At 34.0% G+C, this 23,324-nt stretch overlaps 1 protein-coding gene across 1 annotated transcript; it reads left to right on the forward strand.

Annotated features, from left to right (window-relative positions):
- Positions 1–20: 20 nt before the first annotated feature.
- LOC110626111 (mitochondrial import receptor subunit TOM40-1) lies at positions 21–20,681 on the forward strand. Its single transcript, XM_021771862.2, has 11 exons — positions 21–288; positions 1,118–1,199; positions 1,306–1,405; positions 1,526–1,621; positions 1,755–1,805; positions 4,414–4,479; positions 13,199–13,300; positions 13,921–13,989; positions 14,062–14,145; positions 19,908–20,003; positions 20,261–20,681. The coding sequence occupies exons 1-11, from the start codon at positions 138–140 to the stop codon at positions 20,312–20,314; spliced, it is 951 nt and encodes a 316-aa protein (XP_021627554.1). The 5' UTR covers positions 21–137; the 3' UTR covers positions 20,315–20,681.
- Positions 20,682–23,324: the final 2,643 nt, after the last annotated feature.

The following is a 23,324-nucleotide window of genomic DNA, read 5'->3' on the forward strand; positions in this document are numbered from 1 at the left end:
TCACTTAAAACCCTTCCTTAAACCTCATAGCGACAGAGACTCGCAGGCTCGTAGCCACTTTTGCGTCTCTCTCTCGGTCTCGACATCTCACTTCTCTCTGTTGTTCATATTCCTCGAATTGAAGCTTGTCCACTGCAATGGCGGGGATGGTACCTCCTGGTACAGCCATGCTAGTCCAGGCTTCTGCTGCTGCATCAGCCACTAAGATCAATGAAGTTGGGAAGAAAGTAGATTACATGAACCTACCTTGCCCTATTCCCTATGAAGAACTCCATCGCGAAGCTCTTAGTTCTGTTCTTTATCTTTGTTCTCCTCTTTCTTTCAATTACCTTTTAACTTTTTTTTTTTTGGGAACGGGAAATCTGTGTTCGCTTAGGCTTATTAACTTGCCTTTCGATTTGATCAGTTATTTTTTCCTGGATTCTTCCGACACTTTGTTTTTTCATTTCCCCTACGTTGATTCTGGATCTGTCTATTTGCTGCGCTTATGCGACATTTTTTACTCTGGACTGACACGCCAGAGATTTTGTTCTCGCAGTTAACTAGCAGTGCAACCCTAATTTGCTTTTATTAGTAAATTTCGCATCTGTTATAGGTTTGGTTCCAAAAGGAAAAAAGAGAAGTGATTGCTTGTTCATAGTTCTTCATGCGAATACAAAATGAGTGTTTTACATGTTAGAAATTTGTGCACGAAGCAGCATTATCTGAAGTTAATAATGAAGGAAAGAGTTTTGGGCATTTCTAATTATATGACTTAGAAAATCTTTTTAATGAATTCATATTTAATTGGTTTAAGGATATTTGGACTCTTTTTTTGCAAAACTAACTGAGGCTTAGTTCACTTAAGGTTTGCCAGAAGTGAAAAAGAAATTAGTTTTTCTCTCTGATTTGGATTTTTATATACTTTATTTGGATATGTCCTACTAAAGTGGACCTCTGTTGCTGATATGAGCAATGCCTAGATGTGATGCAAGTTTCAAATATTTGTGATATAATTTCTTCTGGATGTGGAATATGCTAGTAAAAGCTTTAATAGAAAGTCACATGGTAACAGAAGTATAGAGCTAAAAGTTTTGCCATCTTCAAGTTGTTGATTTTTTTTGATAATCTTTTGCAGTGTCTTTAAAGCCAGAGCTTTTTGAGGGTATGCGCTTTGATTTTACCAAGGGACTCAATCAGAAATTCTCTCTCAGTCACAGGTTGCTTTGTTGTTTCTGTTCTTAGGTGCTTTTCAAAATTTCATTTGCATTTTCTCTGACAACTTTCTCATTGATTTTTTGTTAATAATTTGTGGCTTATTATCAGCGTGTTTATGGGACCTATGGAACTTCCTTCTCAATCTGCAGAAACTATTAAAATCCCTACTGCTCACTATGAGTTTGGTGCTAACTTTATAGACCCTAAGGTAGCTATTTGTATCATAAATGCCTTTTTTGCTTTTCAGATCCTCTTACTAATATACCCTTTGAATTATTGCATTTTATTGACAATCAACATAGTAAGAGTATTAGAGGGGTGTCTGCAGTTAATGCTTTTTGGGAGGGTGTTGACGGATGGGAGACTAAATGCTAGAGTGAAGTGTGATTTGACCGATGATCTTACTCTGAAGGCTAATGCTCAGGTGAAATTGTGTTCATTTGATTTGCTCTTATTCTCATTTCTTTCTCCTGTAGACTTTCTTCTCTTCCTTAGTTGGGAAGTACGAGGGGTCATCTTTAAGAGATTAAACTCTTGTTCTGTTTTTCTGTGTTCAGCTTACAAATGAGCCCCATATGTCACATGCCATGTTCAACTTTGATTATAAGGTTAACCTTCTCTCGCCTCACCATATTTTGGATGTTTATTTGGTTATATAGTTTGGTTGTAATAATGTAGTTAATATTGTTTCTTTACTTTTCAATTCATCATTGGTAGCAGCAAGCATCTTCAAGAGGATATAATTGTTTTATGCACCTTTTGAGGGTGTTACAACAATGCACATTTCTTTGTTAAGTGTTAACCTTACTAGTAGGGTTGTGCATGGTTCTTAGGGGTTTGGAATCGAAGTGAAGAATCGAATCGAAACTATATCGAAGAACCAATTATATGTGTGTATGTGTATGTGCTCTTTTTTTAAAAAATAATTTGTATTAATATTATGATTCTAAAATATAGTTCCAATAATATGTTTCATGTATACGTGTATATATATATATATATATATATATATATATAGATTCTTATATTTGCAATATTAGTTAATTACTAAATATCTCTAATCATATTATTTAACTAATTTCATTAGTTAATTGTAATTCTTTTTATGTCTTGTAAATAGATTATATTACATATACTATCTCCCACATTAATAGAATTTATACTAATAGAATATAAATTACAAAAATTAATTACATATGTGTGTACATATGCTTTTAATTGTTATTATTACAGATACACACATGTATATGTGAAATGGTTATTAACAATATAAAATAACTATTTGTTTTAGTTACTAGTCAATATAAGTAACATGAGACTTGGAATGTGAGAGTTGTTAGTTTTGTATAAATAATATTAGTCCTTTGTTAGAATTATTTAATTGTTTTAGTGAATTCTAAATTTCATTGCAGGAACTGTGAACCAAACCAAAACCTTATCGAAACCAAAATAAGAACCAAAACTAGAATTGAACTGAAATTGAAAACCTATGGAACAGAACTAGAATCGTATCGAATTTTGGTTTCAGTTCTGGTTTCAAAAAATTCAGAGAACCAATTTTCTGTTCTGGTTTCAAAAAATTCAGAGAATCGATTTTCGGTTTTGGTTTACATCTCTAGAAAGAACTGTTATGGAGCTGGAACCACACACCCTTAGTATCTAATGCAACCCTTAGTATCTAATGCATAGTTGTGAAAGGCTCAAGGTGCATAAGGAGCAAGGGGGGTTGGAGTCTAGGCGCAAGGCTCAGGCGCAAGGCTGAGCAACGCAAGGTGCACAAAAAAAAATTCAAAAATTCATTAAAATTCAAGTAATATCAAGCTAATATAATAATGTGAAGTACCAAATATCAAATACTAATAGCTAAAACATTATTAAAAAAGTTCATAAGTTAAAAATAAGCCAAGTTTCTCCATCACACAATAAAACCAACTATTCAACCTTCACAATTCACATTTATCATTTACGATCACAAATTCTTAATCAAATACTACATTATAATCTTTATTTGCTAGCTAAAATAGCTATCTATATTCACAATTCACATTTATAATCACAAATTTTTATAATGCTAGTGCTACTTTCACAACCACAATTTATGGATAATTAACATAAAGTAAAAAAGAAAAAAGAAAAAAAAAACAGAAACATTAATGGACAGAAGCAGCAGGTTGGTGGCAAATGATGGAACTATGGAAGAGCAGCCATCGGCAAAATGAACATAAAAAAAGGGCAGCAGCATTCCAGCAGCATGCTGGCAGCATTTTGGCAGCATAACAGCCATAGGAGAGAAGGAGAAAAAGAGAAGAAAAGAGGAAGGAGAATGATAAATTACAAAAAGAGAACAAGAATAATTTACCTGATATGTTAAGATTCTTGAGAATGAATCTTGATTCTTGAAGATTAATTTTTTCTTCTTTTTTCTTCCTCTCCTTTTTTTTTTTTCGCTTTGCCTGCTGTTGTGATGCTGTGATGTCTTAAAGTTTTAAATCTAGGGCAAATTTAGAGCTATTTATATACATGGCGCCTTGAAGGGCACGAGTGTGCCTCGCCCGTGCCTTGCGGGCCTGGCACGCCTTAGGCACGTTGCCCCAGGTGCTAGGGCTGGCGCCTGGTGCGCGCCTTTCACAACACTGATCTAATGCAATGGTTTTAGTCTTAGGTATTGCTCACATGGTGCCCTTCTGTGATTGTTAACTAAGCTGATTTGTGATGCTCCTTGTCATTCTATTTATGAGATAATGAATTTAGGTCCACATGGTTGTATGCTTTATGCATATATTGTTAGCTTCCATGCAAAGATTTCACTTAAATTGTTGTAGTATAGTAGAACAACATACTTAACCTATTCCACAAAAGTCGGTCTTGTGCGCTAATCTTTTAGCAAAATGTAGATTTTGAAACTTTGCAAAGAAAAAGGTGAAGTTATCATGTCCTTAGTTGAATATAGTACTTAAAACACGTCTATAAGATCCGGTGGCCTTTTATCTTTTAAGCCTAATGGTACTAGCTAATATTGAAATTAGATATTTGGGTCTATTTTTCTTCGAGTCATTTTCTTCACAAGTGTTAGGTTCATGTCACATTTTTTAGTAGAGAAATGGTGGGAATATCTAATAACTTAAGTAATTGATGGTTAAAAACATTTCTTCATTTCATTCTCAATTGTGGTGCTTTTTGCCTATTTCCATTCTAACATTCTTTTTCCTTGCGCAGGGTAAAGACTATAGGACCCAACTTCAACTAGGAAATGGGGCCTTATTTGGAGCCAGTTACATTCAGGTACTTCATGTGAATAGAAAGATTAAGAGAGAACAAGAGGGATTTTGTGAGAAGCTTGATTATTTCCTAAAGTTGATTGGGAATTTATAGAATTACAAATATATATATATATATAAAGAAGAAATACATATTAGGGATATTTACAAATTCTAAGACTAATCGATATCTTAATAGTACAACAAGTAATTGGGTGAAATTAAAGTTAATTAATATGGCAAGCATCTCAATTCTCAACATTCTCTTCAAGTTAGAGCGTACATATCATATGCTCTAAACTCGTTACAAATATGTTTAATTCAAAGAACCTTTAATAGATTTGGTAAGGATATCGATTAGCTGATCATTGGAGTTGATAAAGTTGATAGTAATGCATCTTGAATCAGTCTTTTGTCTAATAAAGTAACAATCCTTCTCTTATGTTTAGTACTTCTATGAAAAATTGTATTTGAGGCAATATGAAGGATAGCTTGATTACCGCGTATTAATTTCATTTGACCAACTTCTTCACAGCTCAACTCTTGAAGAAGTTGCTTCAACCAAAATAAGCTCACAAGTAGCTAAGACCATAGCTCGATACTATGCTCCTGTGCTTGACTTGGCAGCTACATCTTGCTTTTTTACTTTTCCATGATATTGGATTCCCTCCAATCATAACATAGTATCTTAAAGTTGATCATCTATCTATGAGGATCCTGCCTAATCCGCATTGCAATTCCCAATAATTTGTATTTGTGTCTTCATACAATAAGCCTTGTCCTAGAGCTCATTTAATACATCTAAAATACAAATCACTGCATCCCAATGTAGTGCAATGACTACTACATGGAGATTAAAGAAGCTGACTAACTATAATTATAGCAAAAGAAATATATGTAGGGGTGTAATCGAGCCGAGCCGAGCTTTGTAAAGCTCAAGCTCGTTTATTAAAAAAGTTTGGAAGCTTGAGCTCGAGCTCGACTCAAGCTCTAATATTTGATTCGAGCTCGGCTCGAGAATTAAATATTATAATCGAGCTCGATTCGAGCTCGACTCGTGAAAGGCTCGTTCGATTTAATAACGAGCCTAATTCGAGCTCGAGCTCGAAAAGCTCGATTATGAAGCTCGTTAATAAAACTTGAGCTCGAACTCGGAAAGCTCGATTAAGAAACTCGTTAAAAAAGCTCGAGACCGAACTCAAAATTAAAAAGTTTGGTTTGAGCTCAAGTTCAGGCTCGAGCTCGAATTAATAATTACACTTTAATCAGTTTTTAATCATCATTAATTTAAATAATATAAAAAAAAGAGAGTGTACATAAAAAAAATTACGTAACACAATTTATAACTAAAATAACACAAATAAATATAAATTCAACAACATAATAAAATTAGATTACACACAAAGTTTAATATCAAACGAATAAAGTTGATTCCAACTTCCAACAGTTGAAACAAGCTAATATAATTTAATTATCTTCATAATCATCTTCATGCTTGTTCAATTAGTTAACTTGAATTTCAACTTCAACATCCATATAACCTTAATTAATTATTATTAATATACTTTGATAATTATTATCATCTTTTATATTGTATGCTTAATTATATACAAAATTTTTTTTATAATTATACTTTAATTTTAAAATGTATATAATTTTTACAACTCAATTTATCATGTAGTACTATAATTTTAAAGAATACTTATTATAATAATTAATATTAATTATTTGTGATTATACATTAATTTTATGAAATCTTATTATAATAATTATATACAAAAGATTTTTATAATTTAATTTTAAAGAATATTAATTATAATAATTAATCTTAATTATTTGTAATTTTCAATACTATAATTTTCAAGTATTTATAATAGTTTAAATTTTATAACTTTATAGTTATTTTTATTTTTTTAATAATATATGAACTTGTTCATAAATTTATTTAACGAATTGGTTCACCAATTTATTTAAACAATATTACTCACGAGCCTATTGAACGAGCCAGCTCGTGAGCCTTCTCAACGAGCCAGCTCGCGAGCCTTCTCAACGAGCCAGCTCGCGAGCCTTCTCAACGAGCCAGCTCGCGAGCCTTCTCAACGAGCCAGCTCGCGAGCCTTCTCAACGAGCCAGCTCGCGAGCCTTCTCAACGAGCCAGCTCGCGAGCCTAAAAACGAGCCAGCTCGCGAGCCTTAACGAGCCGAATATTATGGAGCTCAAGCTCAGCTCGTTTAAGTGACGAGCCTCAAAATTGAGCTCGAGCTTGGCTCGTTTAAAAAACGAGCCGAACTCGGTCGAGCTTTTATCGAGTCAAGTCTCGAGTAGCTCACGAATAGCTTGGCTCATTTACAGCCCTAAATATATGGTCTTGTGATTGTAAGATAGTTTAACTTACCAACTAATTTTTGTTTGTCTGGGAACCAATTTGACATTTAGATCCATATGAGTGTCTATAAGTTTGCAATCTAACATGCTAGTTTCTTCTAGGATATCTAAAGCGTATTTCCCTTGTGAGATAGACAAATAGTAATGCGTGTTGTGGATTGTGCTACTTCAACGCCCAAAAATTATTGTAATTTTCCCAAATCTTTGGTTTGGAAGTGATTGAACAAATGTTGCCTTAGCTGAGAAATCCCCTTATGGTCATTATTTGTCATGACAATGTCATTGTCATAGGCAACTATATAAATATATTTTACCAGATCATTATGATGGGAGAATATTGAATGATGAGCTTAACTGCTGGACATGCCAAATTATTCGACCACAATAAAATCTTTGGAACTATGCTATAGGGGATTGCTTTGAACCATATATAGATCTTTTTAGTTTAGCTTATGAAAATTAACTTATAAACGCTAAGTACTCTCAAGCTTTTTGAAACTTGTAAGCATTTAAAATTTTAAGTAATTATGTGTTTAGTTAAAATGCTTATAGATGGCTGATAAGCAGTTGACATGGTTGATAATAATAAACTTATAAGCAAATTTATTACTAAAATTACTAAAAGAATATTAAGTAAGATGTGTTGCAGTTTTAAAATTAAATGAGAGCAATATGATAACTTATTTGGTTAAATTAGCTTATAAGTTTAGTGTTTACAAGTACCAAAATGAAAAGTTGGTCATCTCTAACTTATTTTTTTGGCATATAAGCTAAACTTGAAAGCCCGCAAAATGTTATAAACAAATAGGTTAGTTTACCAGCTTATAAGTTAAGGCAAACACCCTCTAAGTCAAACTTCTTTTAAGCAACAAACCTTGGTGGTTGCTCCCTATATATTTCTTCAACAAATTCTCCATGTAAAAGGCATTCTCAATGTCCAATAGATGAAGTGGCCAATGATGCATTGCAACAAAGAGATAAGGAGATATATGGGGACAATTTTAGCAACTAGAGAAAAAATATCACCATAACAATATAGACCCAGTGACATCCAATAGTAGATTTTTTGGGGGCAACGGGAACAACTCCCAAGTATGAAGATCCTGAAAAGCTTTCATGTTATTGCACAACCTGGATGTTCCAATGCTTTTCTTACAGTCTTAGGAATAGAAACAAAGGTATAATAGGTTTATATATGGGAACAATGGATGAGCTAGAAATAAAGGTAGGATAGGATCGAGATAAACGATAGTAACTCAAGGAATTATAGATGGAATGAGGGTTGGGAGATGAATATATACTTTTTTGAGGTGAAGGAGGAATAAGAGGGCCATCTAGAAGAGCAAATGGACCTGTATCATAGGAGAAGCATCATTGGTGTGAGTAGGAGGATGAAGGTGATGGGAGTAGACTCAAAGTGGAGGTGGATGGACTTGCGGAGTTGGAAGAGTAGGGACAATTAGAGATTCAAGAATGATTTATGTTTTTAGAGCTTTGGGAGAAGTAGAGAGACATTTTAAAGAAAGTCACATCTGCGAAGACATATTTATTGGTTGTTGGGTCATAATTTTTAATCTGAAGGCGAGTGTCTTAAAAAGACACATTTAAAGGATTTAGGATGGAATTTGTCTTTGCTAAGGTTATGATCATGATCAAAACAAGTACAACAAAAAATTGGCAAGGGGGGATGATTAGGATTTGAGTTTGGTAAAAGAATTGAGTGAGGATTTTGGTCCTGCAATACAAAAGAATGCGTACGGTTAATAAGATAAAAAGTAGTGAGTACAATATCTCCCCAAAAACAATGTGGAACATATGATGTAGAAGCAAGGTTCGACAATTCCATTCTATTGGGGAGTGTACACACGAGGTTTGATAAGTTATGCCTTGAGAAGACATGAAAGTAGCAAACAAATTGATAAGTATTCTCTTGTATTATCAATTCGTAAAATTTTAATGGGAACACCAAATTTATTGCAAACCTCTACACAACAATTTTGAAATATCGAAACAATTCAAAAGAGATCTTCATTATAAATATTCAAGTGTAACATGAATAATCATCAATAAAGGTAATAAAATAATAAAATTTCAAAGTTTGAACCGACACAACTTGATCCCCTATGTGAACAATGTCAAACATTGATGAAGCCCTATTATTGACTCTCTAGTGAAGAATACTCTTGTTTGTTCCTGAGTTTACATGACTTGCTATCTAAAAAGGATACCCTAGAAAGACTAGGTACTAGTTTATGAAGTTTAGCAAGACTTGGATGACCAAAACAATAATGGATAAGATTCACAGATACAACAGAAGTGAAAGCAACTAGTGAATTGGAGTGGGAGATGTGATACCGTCCTTGTGATTCATGCGTTCTCTAATCATCTTTATTATAATCGATCCTGCACAACAACTGGGTTGACCATAAAAGTAATAGAACAATTGAGATTTTTGGTTAATTTGCCGCTAAAGATTAAATTGTATAGGCATTTAGGAGCAAATAAGACTGATTTTAAGGAAGTAGAAGAAAAAGGTTGGACATCTCCTATTCCTTTAACCGTAGTATGTGAACCATTAGCAATGTTAATTTTAGAAGAAGTGGGGAGAGAAATAAGGTTAGAGAAAAGATTTTGATCGCCATAGATATGATCAGAGCATTGGAATATAATATCCATGAACCAATGGGTGAAGACTTGGTCAAACAAGCAATGGAATTACCAAAGTTGGAAGCACTAGGAAAAGTTGACTGCTATATTGTAGCTTGATATTGTAGGTACTCATTGCAGTCTTCTCCGGTCAGGGTAATGGAAATAGGCTGCTGATGTTTTATATCAGGTGGCAGGAGTACATCTCCTTTTTTTTGAATCATATGAGTTATAGGTCAGCTAGTTGGATTATTTCGTGATAGTCGGCCATGCAGTGCCAAACAAATGTCTTGAGTGTGACTATTTTTGTTACAATGGGTGCAATGAGACTTGGAATCCTTTCCTTTCTCTTTATGGCAACCACCCTGTCCCTATTGATTTTTTGTGTGTAGCTAACACTGACATATCAATTTCTTACTATCAATAGCATTTAAAGAAATGTGCAATAATCGTGCAAAGATAGCCTCAAGAGAAGGAATAGTGGGACATGTTAAATTTGATCTTGCACAATTTTAAGGTCAGACCAAAGTCATACCAAAGCCAAAAACGTGCAGAACTTGTGTCGTTGCTCTTCTTGTGTAGTGATGTTATTAGAGAATGGCATGAGAGAGTTAAGCTCATCTTTCATTGTTTCCACTTGCCCTAAATGATTAACCTTATCTTGATGGTTTCGTTGTTGGTGGATAATATCTAAGACGACTTTGTATATACTTTGCACATCATTAGTGTATAAAGTCTTAGCTTTTGTCTAGACTTTACAACAAGTTCTGCAGAATTGAAATAAGTCAAGTAATTTAGGGTCCGAAGAATGCCATAAAACACTACATAACTGAGCATACCTTGTTCTATCATTGGCGGCAATATCACTAATATTTCTAACTAAGTGATATTTAATCTTGTCTCATGAATCATAGGTCTACTGATTTTGTCTAAGACATATAATTACTACTACCATGCAACCTAACTGTAGTAATAGGAGGAGAGCTGGAAATAGATGAAAAGCTTGGCTTTCAGTCACTTGAGTTTGATGAACTTCCTTTATCAAACATGCTTGATATTATGGTCAGAGAAACAAAAACTTCAAGGCTAAATAAGGGCAGAAGTTACCCTTGACTTTGAAGGAAAAGAAAGGAGGAACACCAACAAATACCGTATAGCTGTGGAGGAGTGCCCAATTGAGGCGAGTTGAATGGCTAGAAGTCCTGCTAGAAAAGTTGCCGAAAAAGTGACTCACACGCTGACACGTGGGATCGATGGCCCCAAATTGAAAAGGTGCATGGGGGTTATTGGAAAGATTTCCGGCGCTGATCTTCAAGAGGAAGGGTTGCCGGTAACTGCTGGAGCTTTTTGGATGGGTGGTGTAGTCCACCTCCTATTCCCAGATCTCCAATTGAAAGAGGATGGCGTTTGGACTTTGGAGTGCTGCTGGATGAAATCACCAGCCAGAAGAGAACTCAGGCCTTGAAAGGTTAAGAGGGAAAGAGGATTTTGTGAGAAAAGCTTGATTATTCCCTCAATTTGATTGAAAATGTATAAAGTTAACAAACTATAACAAAGAGGAACGAATACATGTTGGGGATATTTACAGATTCTAGGCCTAATTGATATCTTAATTACAGCAACTAATTGGGTACAGCAACTAAAATGGCAAGCATCTCAGCATGAATAAAGTAATGGATAGTTATTAGTAATGAATGTAATGATGTGAAGATAACCTTGAAGAATGGACTATGATTATGAAGTTTGCTGACATCAAATTGGTAAAACTCTTTAATAATCTTGACGAATGGACTATGAGTATGTGGTTTGCTTGACATCAAACTGGTAAATTGTTTTGACAATTTTTATTCTACTTCTCAGTGTTGCAAAGTAGGGACAAACTAAAATATGGGTAAGTGAAAATTACTTATCTCTCCATCTATCTAGCTCTGTCACTGGTCTTAGGACATTGCAATTAACCCCTATGTTTGGATGTGTGCAAAAGGGAAGGCAGAGAAACTACATGGAGTAAAATAACGAGGGAAAATTACTTTTTTGTTTTTGGAAATGGGAACTGGAAAATAAACTGTGAACAGAAACCAAGTTACATTTCCCTCAAACAAGTGGGAAAATGGCTTGTAACTTGTGAAGTTACATATATACCCCTCAATTATTAATTGAAATTCATAAGATAAGAGGATATAACGGTAAATTTATCAAAATTCAATCATTTTATTTCCACTTGATATCTTCCCAAATAAGGGAAAATAAATATATTTTCCTTTTCCTCTTTTTATTTTTCACTTATCCAAAGGATGGAAAATAACAAATAGAAAATAAATTTTATTTTTCACCATTTATTTTTCTTCACCTCGAAAAAAACCCAGAGGGAGGGTGAGTATTTGTTTCATCCAGTGTTGTAAAAGGTGCCAAAACGTGGCAGGCAAGGCACGCACCTCTAACCACTAAGGCACTAGGTGAGAGGCTGCAGAGGCATCGCCTCAGTGCCTTACTGAAGCAATAGTAAGTGTTTTTTAATGCTTCAAACAGCAAGAGAAAACCCTACCTTTTCCAATCTGTTTCAAACAGAAGCCAGCAGTCCCAAAGACCATCTTCTTCCTCTCATGTCTACTAATACCAGCCAGCAAATATGGGTCTCTTCTCTTCCTCTCTATCTCTCCCTCCTCTTTCCCTCACTCCTTTATCTTCCTCTTCCTCTCTTTCTTCCTGTTGGGCGTGGCGCAGCAGCGGATTCCATTTCTTTTTTCTCTCTTCTTCTCTTCTTCTCTTACCAGAATGGCACTATGGCAGCATGTTTTTATTTTCTTCTACTTTGTGTGTGTAATTGTGGAAACATGTATAATTGATGTTTTTTGCGTGTGTGTGCATGTGTTTTTAGGCTATGGTGCGTTATTTCAAAATGGCCTTCATTTCGCCTCTCACCTCTCACCAAAGGTTGCTTTAGCATTGCCTCTTGCCTCAGTAACTCTAGTTTCATATTTATTCTGCATGTACCTTTTACCATAATTCATAGTTGTCTAAATGAGAATTGAAATCCTCATTCTTTGAATCGAGAATTGAATCAAATCATACAATATGGTAAAAATTTTTGAAAACTAAATTGAAAATAATATGTACACGTGTAGATCTATTTCCTATATTTATCAAAGATCTTAAAAACTCAAGTGTAAATAATATCTATGCATAAAATTCAATTCCAAATCATGTACTGAACATAATCAAAATGAATCTAATAACTTTATTGTGCTAAGCTTGAAGTATCAAACTAGAAAGTTAAAATTCTAAAATAAAAATAACTAAAGCTATCTTGGTTCATTTGCCTTTTTTTTTCATTAATTTTTGGTCCTCTTGGGTTTTCTGACTTTTCTTCATTTTTTTAAAGTTTGTGCATTTGCTCATTTCTCTGTGTGGAATCAATGAATATTCCTAATGATTCTCGCCATTGACCTTTAATTCATGCGATTTTTATATGATTCTTGGCTGCTTAAGATTGACCCATTAGATTCATATTGTTAGGCTAGCGATTCAATACGAATCATATGATTGGTATGTTCCAATAACACTGCTGTAATTTGCTTCTTATGTGTTGTCTCTGTGTGTGAGTGTTCTTCTAAGCGATCAAATTATGTATTATGGTTCTTCTTGGTATCATGAATAGCTTTTGTTTTCCTAAATTCTCTCACCTTATTTTTCTTTATTGAGTATTGATGCAGAGTGTGACCCCACATCTGTCTTTGGGCGGTGAAGTGTTTTGGGCTGGTCAACATAGAAAGTCTGGTCTTGGATATGCTGCTCGTTATGAGACAGATAAGATGGTATTGCTTTCATCCTTTATCACATGACTACACTATATCACTAGTATGCAGTTATGCAATAAGTTAGACAGCCCAATAATCATATAGGACTCCTTAGCTCATGTTTCCCCCTTGTCAATCAAGTTAAAATGGACACTGCAACTTTCATTCTTTAGAATGCTGAAGGGAGACATCTAATATTTTCATACACTGAGGCATTGAACTCATATCTGTTTTACAAATCCAGAATCAGAAGAGATGGATCAGTAAATTCTTTTGGTATTATGTTAGATCAATGTGTGGCAGAGAGAGAATTAAATAAAGTCACGTGTCTACATGCAGGAGTAGATGGTTATGAAATGTGAGTCAGTAGAGAGCAAAATCAATTGATTTCTGCTTTGGTCATCTTTTAAAGTGGAACCTAAAACTTGCACTTGCATACCATGTGCCATGTGGTTCCTATGCCATGGATTCTATAAATTTCATTTTGTGGAACTAAAGCTCTGTAATGGGCATGTATGCATGTGCGCGCACACGCATATTGGATATCTGCCAGTAACACAACGATTTAAAGGAGTTTTGTTTTAGTGAACTACTTGCATTAACCAAGCCAGATAAACATGTTACCATAATTTTTACAGGTTGCAACTGGGCAAGTTGCTAGCACTGGAATGGTTGCTTTGAGCTATGTTCAAAAAGTTTCTGAGAAGGTATCTGAGTTTCTTGAGGAAGCTACTTAGTTTTTATTATCCATAATGCTTATACTACTCTGTTCTGCCAAGGTTTCACTAGCGACAGACTTCATGTACAACTACATGTCAAGAGATGTGACAGCAAGTGTTGGTTATGATTACGTCCTTAGACAAGTAAGTGTTGTGATTGTTAAAGTTTTTGGTATCATGAAATACAAAATTTTTCAAATGGGAACATCGTTTCAGCGTTCTGTATAAAATTCTTGTGAGCATTTTTCATCATTGATAAAACAGTAATATATGGATGGTTTGTTTTGGAGTGCAATTTTATCTATATGGCATACTTGCACTAAATTTTTTTCTTTTAAAATTGTAATATTTTATTTCAATAGTTTGATGTTGGAGCAACATTGTGCTTGTCTTGTGTCATGTATCACATGAAGAATAAGAAGAATAATAAGTGAAGAATTGGAGGGGAAAATAAGAGAGAAATAACAAATGATGTAACAGAATTGCAACAGAATGGGAAGGCAGTTTCTGCAGTATAAAGAGAGGGAAAAGAGTTTGTACGGGGCATTCTACATGATAAATAAAATCTCTCTACTTCCCCATCTCTCTCTCTCTCTCTCTCTCTCCCTCCTATCTCACCTCCATTTTCTCTAATTCTCTATAATCCCAATTTAAATTCTCTTCTGATCTCTTCTAATTCATCTCTCCCAAGGGGTAACCTATGGCTATTTGTTATGAAAGCTCGGTTTGGAACGGCGGTAGCATTCCACAAGTAGCAAGATGACGAGATCCACGGCTGCATAGCTAAATTCTAATATGGCCACGATTTCTGAGCTTGAAGATCAAGTTAGGGCTCTACAAGAAAATTCTAGGAGGAATAAGGAATAACTGACACAGAAGATCGATGGAGAGTGCAAGAAAAATAAAGAGGAGTTGAGCCAGAAAATTGAAGATTTCGTGAATCTGATATTAGGAGAAATGCGAGCCTTCATGGCCTTGCAACGGGGAAGGAAGAATAAGGATATCGAAGGAGGCGATGAAGGAGGTAATTTCTCGTCATCATTAGGGGGAAAAGGTATTCTGGAGACCTCGAGGAGGGAAGATTGACTGCAACAACCATCTGTGGAGAATTTGGGAATCAATAACATTGAATCTAACGAGGTAGAAGGTATATCCAAGATTCTCCCTAAGATCAAACTGGTAATATTTGAAGGGAAGGATCAGGAAAAGCATCAAAGTACTTTGAATTTTATAGAGTAAGGGATGATCAAAAGGTTAGTATTGCTAGATTAAAAATTCTTTTTAATGGATAAGGCAGATTCTTGGTTTCACAATTGGATCAAGGGTGGGAATAGGCATGAATGGGAGGATTTCAAAAGAGATCTATGTATCAAATTTGGGGAAGAAGGCTTAGTGGATATAGTGGAGGAGATGATGAAAATGACACAAGGAGGAATTGCAGAAGAATATAAGAGTAAGTTTGAAGATATATGGGTGAGGATAGAAAGATTTATGACGAATTTTGGAGAAGCTTACTTTCTATCAAGTTTCATAAGGGATTTAAAGGATGAGACAAGGCCGATGGTGAGAATGATGGAACCTTCAAGCTTGCCTCAAGCATTCCAAATAGTCAAATTACAAGAGCAATTGCTCAACTGTAGCAAAAGGAGCACCACAATTTGTCGGCCCAACCTGAGAAATAGCACCAGTACCTTCAGCCCAAACACTTATAAGACGTTATTCACCTCGGTCATACACATCCAAAATACCGACCCTGGACCAAAGAAATTATACCCTCAGTCAAAAATACATGAATCCTAGCCCCATAAATAACCAGGAATCAAGTTTGCAGTCTTCAAATAAACCAAACACAAACAATCAAACTAATACCACCAATAATGTCAGCTCTTTTAGAACTCCCAAACCTTGCTTCAAATGTGGAGAGAGAGATTCTTTCCTGGCCATCAATGCAAGATACAGCAGATGGTGATGGCTATACAGACATGGGAAAAGGAAGAAACAAGAGAAGAGAATGAAGAAGTGTGGCATGATGTGGAAGGAGAGAAGCTACTGACCTGCAAGAAGAGGCAACCCTATCAAGACATGCTCTCGAAGAGAAGCAAGGAGCTAAAATAATAAGGGTAATAGGGAGATATAAGAATAGAGAATTGGTGATATATAATTGACACTGGAAGTATTCATAGCTTCTTAGATGCAAAGGTTGCAAAAGAACTAAAAGGGCCAATAGTTGAAATTGCTGCTATGAAAATCATTGTAGCTGCTGGAAGGAGGGTGACCAGAAATGTGATAACTCCTGCATTTAACTGGAACATTCACTGGTATAAGTTCCAATTCAATTTTAAACTGTTGGAGCTTGGTAGCTTCGATATGATTTTGGGTGTAGATTGGATGCATTCATTTAATCCAATCTTATTTGATTTTCACAATGCCAATGTTACAATCCAAAGAGCAGGAAAGGAAATGATTCTCCAATGAATTAAAGGAGTAAGAGCTGCAGCAAAATTGTTGCAATACCTGACGTTAGAGGAGTTGCTTCATAAGCAAGGATTGGACTTTAAGACTCCAATATTTTCTGTAGAAATGATTGAGGAAGGGAAGGAGAATTTAAGGGCTGATAAGGGTACTCCAGTGCTACAGGTGGTTACTATCCTCCTGAATTGCAAAGACGGCTAAAAAGTATGCATGTGTATTTGAAGAAGCTAAACTGTTACCACCATTTTGAAGCCACAACCATTTTATCCCACTAATACCAAACGCACAACCTGTCAACATAAGGCCATACAAGTACCCATATTTTCAAAAAGTTGAGGTTCCAAGTAATACAGCCAAATGGGAGCCCATATGCATCTCTTGTTTTATTGGTTAAGAAGGATGGGATATGGAGATTTTGTATAGACTATAGAAAGTTAAATGACCTCACTATCAAGGATAGGTTCTTTATTCCTATCATAGATGATCTGTTGGATGAATTAAAAGCAGCCAAATTCTTCTCCAAGATTGATTTGAAGGTAGGCTATCACCAAATACGAATAAAGTCAGAAGATTCACACAAGACAACATTTATAACACATCAGGGACACTATGAATTTAATGTGATGCCCTTCGGGTTGACTAATGCTCTAGCTACATTCCAAGGGTTATGAATCACATATTCAAACCTTACTTGAGGTAATTTGTTCTAGTATTTTTTTTATGGCATACTGAGCACCTTCAACCTGTCTTTGAAGTATTAAAACAACAACTTTGTGCCAAATTGAGCAAGTGCTCATTCGGAAAAATAGAGATGGATTACTTGGAACACATTATTTCAGCAGCTGTTGTCTCTATTGATCCTATGAAAATTCAGACTATCATCAACTAGCTTAGCCCTCGGGACATTAATGAGTTGAGGAGTTTTGTAGGGCTCTCAGGAAGTTTGTCCATCATTATGGGTCAATCTCCAGACCTCTGACTGAGTTGCTGAAAAAAGAAACAAATTTTTGCTGGAACAAGAAAGCCCAAACAGCCTTTACAACACTCAAAGCTGCTATGTCTAATGCACCTGTTTTAAGGCTTCCAAACTTCATTAAACTTTTCATTGTGGAAACAGATGCTAGTGTGACTGGTATGGGAGTAATGTTGCAACAAAAGGGACATCCCATAGCATTCATTTACAAGGATTTTGGACCAAGGACAAGAGGCCTATCTGTCTATGAGAGGGAACAACTAGCAATTACATTTGTTGTAGCAAAATGGAGGCACTACTTAGAACATGGACTATTTTTCATTAAACAGACAATGAGAGTATCAAGCATCTGTTGGAACAACAATTGCACACTAACCTACAATTTTAGGGAGTTTCTAAATTGTTGGGGTTGACTTACAAGATACTTTACAAAAAAGGAGTCGAGAATAAGGTAGCAGATGCCTTGTCAAGGAAGCCTTCAATAGCAACAACAACGGAGGAAGCAGAATTTATGGCGGTGCAGTTGCACCCAATATGCGACCAACATGGATGGATCAACTACTGGACAGTGATGACCAGGATGCAATGGCCTCGGAATTAATAGCACACACCAATGGATTGTACTCTATCAAAAATGGCCTACTGTATTAAGAGCATATTATATGTTGGAAGCAATGGAGATTTAATGAATAATCTGTTGGAACTCTACCATAACTCAGGCAAGGAGGACATTCAGGTATCAATGCTTATTCCTATGTGAGATTGAGCAGGCATTTCTATTGGCAAAAGTCTGTCATTGAATGGATAAAAAAATGTGAAGTGTGTGCAAGGTGTAAGGTTGAAAATGTATCTTCTCCTGGCTTATTACAGCCGTTGCCTATTCCCATTCAAACATGGCAACAAATATCCATGGATTTTATCGAACAGTTACCCCAACCCCAAAGCAAAAACACTTTTGGTGGTCATATGCAGATTCACCAAGTATACTCATTTTATTACCTTGAGACATCCATTCTCAGCATCTTTTGTGGCAAATTTATTTCTGGACTCAGTAATCAAATTTCATGGTCCCCCTCAATCTAGTCTTAGATAGAGACAGGGTGTTCACTAGTCTATTCTGGAGAGAGTTATTCAAGCTATTAGGGACAAAGCTGGCATTCAGCATAGCATATTATCCCCAATCAGATGGCCAAACAGAAAGATTGAATCAGACTTTGGAAGTATATCTGAAATGTAATTGTTTTCAGCAACCTCAGTCTTGGAGCAAGTGTATTGAGTAAGTGGATACCCTTAGCAGAGTGGTGGTATAATACAAGCCATCACAATGCCCTGAAAATGTCTCCATTCGAAGCTCATTATGGCTATCCTGCTCTCCTTTCACTCCATGAAATTCAAAGCTGTTGCTCAATTTGTCCAAAAAAGGCAGCAGATATCTTAGCTCATAAGGGAAAATCTGCTAGTAGCCCAAAACAGAATGAAGCAGCAAGCTGATAAAAGAAGAACTGAAAGGGAGTTTGAAGTTGGAGATTGGGTATACTTAAAGCTACAGCATTACAGACATTCTTCAATAGCACTGAGAAAGAATCTAAAGCTTTGTGCTAAATACTATGGGCCATTCCAGGTGCTACAAAGGATACAAGTTGTTAGTGCCTCTTACTACTAATGTGCATCCTATTTTTCATGTCTCTCGTCTCAAGAAAAATGTAGCAGATATCATAACAGTTTAGCAGCAACTACCATCCTTTTACTAAGAAGTCTCGATTAAACCTAAGAAAGTATTAAAGACAAACTATTTTGCAGGATGAGAAAAGAGTAATTTAAGGCCTCATTAAATGGCTAAACCTTTTGGAGGAGGAAGCCACATGGGAAGACAAGTCATTCATTTTGGCCCAGTTTCCTGCATTTATCCCAAGAAGATTCTCAGGGAGAGGGTATTGTTACGTATCACACGAAGAATAAGAAGAATAATAAGTGAAGAATTGGAGGGAAAAATAAGAGAGAAATAACAAATGGTGTAACAGAATTATAATAGAATGGGAAGGCAGTTTCTGCAGTATAAAGAGAGGGAAAAGAGTTTGTACGGGGCATTCTACATGATCAATAAAATCCCTCTCTACTTCCCCATCTCTCTCTCCCTCTCTCTATCTCTCTCTCTCTCTCTCTCTCTCTCTCACCTTCATTTTCTCTAATTCTCTCTCATCCCAATCTAAAATTCTCTTCTCATCTCTAATTCATCTCTGCCAAGGGGTACCTGTCGCATCTTGGATCATGGATGGCTCATAATGAAATCACCCGTCTATTGATAGAACAGCAAAAACTAGAGTGGTTAAGCCATCATATTATCAATTTGGAATTCCCTTTCAAATATTATAATTCATGTTATTGACTGTAAGTTCGTTTTGTGCCCCTCAATCTTTGAATATTTTATTTTTGTAGATGCTAATTTTTGTGGTTGTTTCAGGCCCGTGTAAGAGGAAAGATTGATTCCAATGGTTGTGCAGCAGCCTTTTTGGAAGAGCGTTTAAATATGGGTCTCAATTTTATCCTCTCCGCAGAGGTAAGCGTGGGCCTACTTTGTCCAATATGATGCTTTTACTTGTAAATTGCAGGGAAGACTACGAAATCCATTTCAATGTGCTTGTATTCTTCTAGGTCTCATGCGACCTTGTATCAATCCACAATTATATGGCAAATTACACGCACGTGCACACACCCATGCGCCCGAATGCACCTTCATGTAGTTTGCGTGGCATTTTATTTATTGCATGAAGGTACTACCTTCTAACTGGATTTTAATGTATTTATGGTTTGCAGTTAGATCATAAGAAAAAAGACTACAAATTTGGGTTTGGGTTGACAGTGGGGTAATTGAATTGAAGGCCCGGAGGGAGTGTATCATCAAATGTTACATAAACTTGATTCTAGCTACTCGGCAAGTTTTCCAGGTCAACTTTGCGTTTGGTCTGAAGGTCAAGGGGTTCTTTATACTGTTATGAGCGAACATTATTTGTGGGGCAATTGCAGTTGCAGCTGCTGCCAACAGTTTTAGCTTCATTATTTATTGAATTGGTAATTATCTTGAGAGCGAGCTCTCTCTTTGATTTCCATTTCAGAGGTGTACGATTTTATGTCGATGAAAAGTAAGTATGCTTGACCCAATAAGGTTTCCATTGAATGCACTTGATGCTTTATTCTTGATATTATATATCATAAGCTCCGAGCAAAAAGATTTGTAGATTCAAGGCTATCAACAAGGTATTAGTATTCAATCTATAGCCAGCTTTAAAATTTATTATTTAACTTTTCAACCTGCTGAATCGCAGTTCTACATCCCTTTGAGTTTGAAAAGGACTCGACTGGTTTTCTGCCTATCACGATTGGTTTTGTGCAAGATCCCCAATAAAGTCCCCCAATCTCGTGTTCAACGATAAGTCTTGGCTCGTTGGATGCCAGGACTGGCTAGATTGATACTCGATGATATTTATTTGCTTCCATTGGATACCACTTTCGTTTTCTTAATATTTGGAGGTTGCCAATAATTGCAAATGTTGAGGCTGGCTCACCGGTTAAGGTACTGTTGAAGATGAACAATCTTGCTAAAACTGGTTTATCAAAAGTTGTTTAATACTTTCACATATTATATTTTCATAAAGATTCAAGTATTTGTATAATTATTTTTTTAAACGAAGATATTGTAAAATATAACATTTCCTTGTATAATTTCTTATAGAGATTTGGTTATTCTTAAAAGTTTAGTTTTTCATGGTTTTTAAATTTTATAAATTTTTTATTGTTTGGAAAAAAAAATTTTTAAAAGTATTTGAAGAGTTTAATAATAAAAGTATCTTTTATATAATAAAATTTTATTTTTATAATTTTAAAAATTATTAATTATATTTATATTTTTTAAAAAAAATTTATGATAAATAAAATACTAAATTTTTAATATTTTAAATTATAAAAAATAATATTATATTATTAAAAATAGTATTACGTTAAATTAAGATCTATTTAGTTATTAATAAAATATATATATACTTAATTATTCTAAAATTTAAAATTTAAATTGAATTTATTTAGTATTTAAATAAAAATACAAAAAGAACTTATTTTTTTTAATATGAAATACAGCCGTGAAAATTTGTAAAAAATCACATATAGAGCTTGGAAGCTCCCTTTAAACAGTGGACTAAAATTTAAATTGGCTTATTTCTTAATCTAAAGTAAAGGCCATTTGTACCGTTGAAATAATATATTTTTACATTCAAGGAAAGCTTGATCAAACTCTATCAGTCATTATAGTACAGATAATTTTAGCGTCAATTTCAAAATAAACATTAAAAACATTATTTTCTTGAATTTAGAGTGACTTCAAAGCTAAGGTTTTCGCTAGACGTGCAAGGAGAATAGACCCATAATTTTAGACGTATTCGGAAATTTCCACATGAGTTTGGAGGCTCCCTCTAACATTTTAAATAGTTATCTTATTGATCCATTAAATTAACTTATCTTTTAATCTAAGTCAAAGTTTATTTATACTCTTGAGATAATAAATTTCTATATTCAGGACAACTCGATTAAATTCTAATTAGTTATCATCTATTAATAAAATAATATCCATAATAATTTTAGCTTAAATTCAAAAATGCACATTAATTATCACCTATTAAAAAAATAGCATCCATAATAATTTTAGTTTAAATTCAAAATGCACATTGAAATCATTATTTTTTTAAATACAGAAATATAAATCGGTAATGGTAAGGTTCTCATTAAGAATAAATTCATATAAATTTATCAAAATCTATTTGAAAATTTTTATCGGATTCCTTAAAAACACGGCCGAAAGAAACAAGCACTGTAATTATGGAAGCCAACATCTAACATTACATCTTAGCTCTCATTGTGCAGAGGAGGCCACAACACTTGCTTTTCCATTAGATCTTGGTCAGAGGATTGCCGAAATAGATTAGTATAACTTTCAATTTAGTACTTTTATTTATTAAGTGTGATAAATTAAAAAAAAAATTAATTTTATTATTTAAAATTTAAAGTGTTGAATATAAATATGAATTAAAATAAATTTTTAATTTTTTTTTATTAAATTAGCCTTTTGAAAAATAATTCTATGTGAATGACACGTGAACTATAATTTTTTTAATTAAAATAAATGATTAAAATTAAAGTCCATAGGGAAAGATTTATTTTATTATCTAAAATTTTATAATTAAAATATAAATATTGAAAGTGGTAAACCTCTAAATTTTTTTTCTAATAAATCTATTTTTAATAAGCAAGAGCCTATAATGATAATTAATGAAATTAAATAACTATTTAATTAATAAAAAAACATATGTCACGTCTTTTAAATTAAAAATAAAATAATTTTTTAAATTTATTGAATACAATTATCTTTTACATTGATAATATAAAAAATTATATTTTCTACAGCTACGATACCATTTTTTTAAAGTATAATATTATATAATTTTTATGTCAGTGATATGTAATAATATAAACTAACTAATCCTATCTCATAAATCTTAAGGAGTTCAATATTCACACTCGTTAAAAACACAGGAAATAAAATCAAAGTGCTATTTCAATAATATTTATTAGAATCAATAAAAATATAATACATATTAGATTTAAAAAATTTACAAATTTAAAAATTTTTATATTTATATTTTAAATTTTAAATTTTAAATAAAAAAATTATTTTTTCGCACTTATCTCAATTTTAATATTAATCACAATTAATTTTGTCTAAATGTTTTTAATTCACATATGTGAATTATTAATTTTAAAAGCTATTGAATAAAAAATTTTAAAATTTATGTTAATTTATATTTATATCTAAAATTTTAAATTTTAAATA

This window comes from Manihot esculenta, chromosome 11, assembly GCF_001659605.2.
Source record: "Manihot esculenta cultivar AM560-2 chromosome 11, M.esculenta_v8, whole genome shotgun sequence".
NCBI classification, from domain to species: Eukaryota; Viridiplantae; Streptophyta; class Magnoliopsida; order Malpighiales; family Euphorbiaceae; genus Manihot; species Manihot esculenta.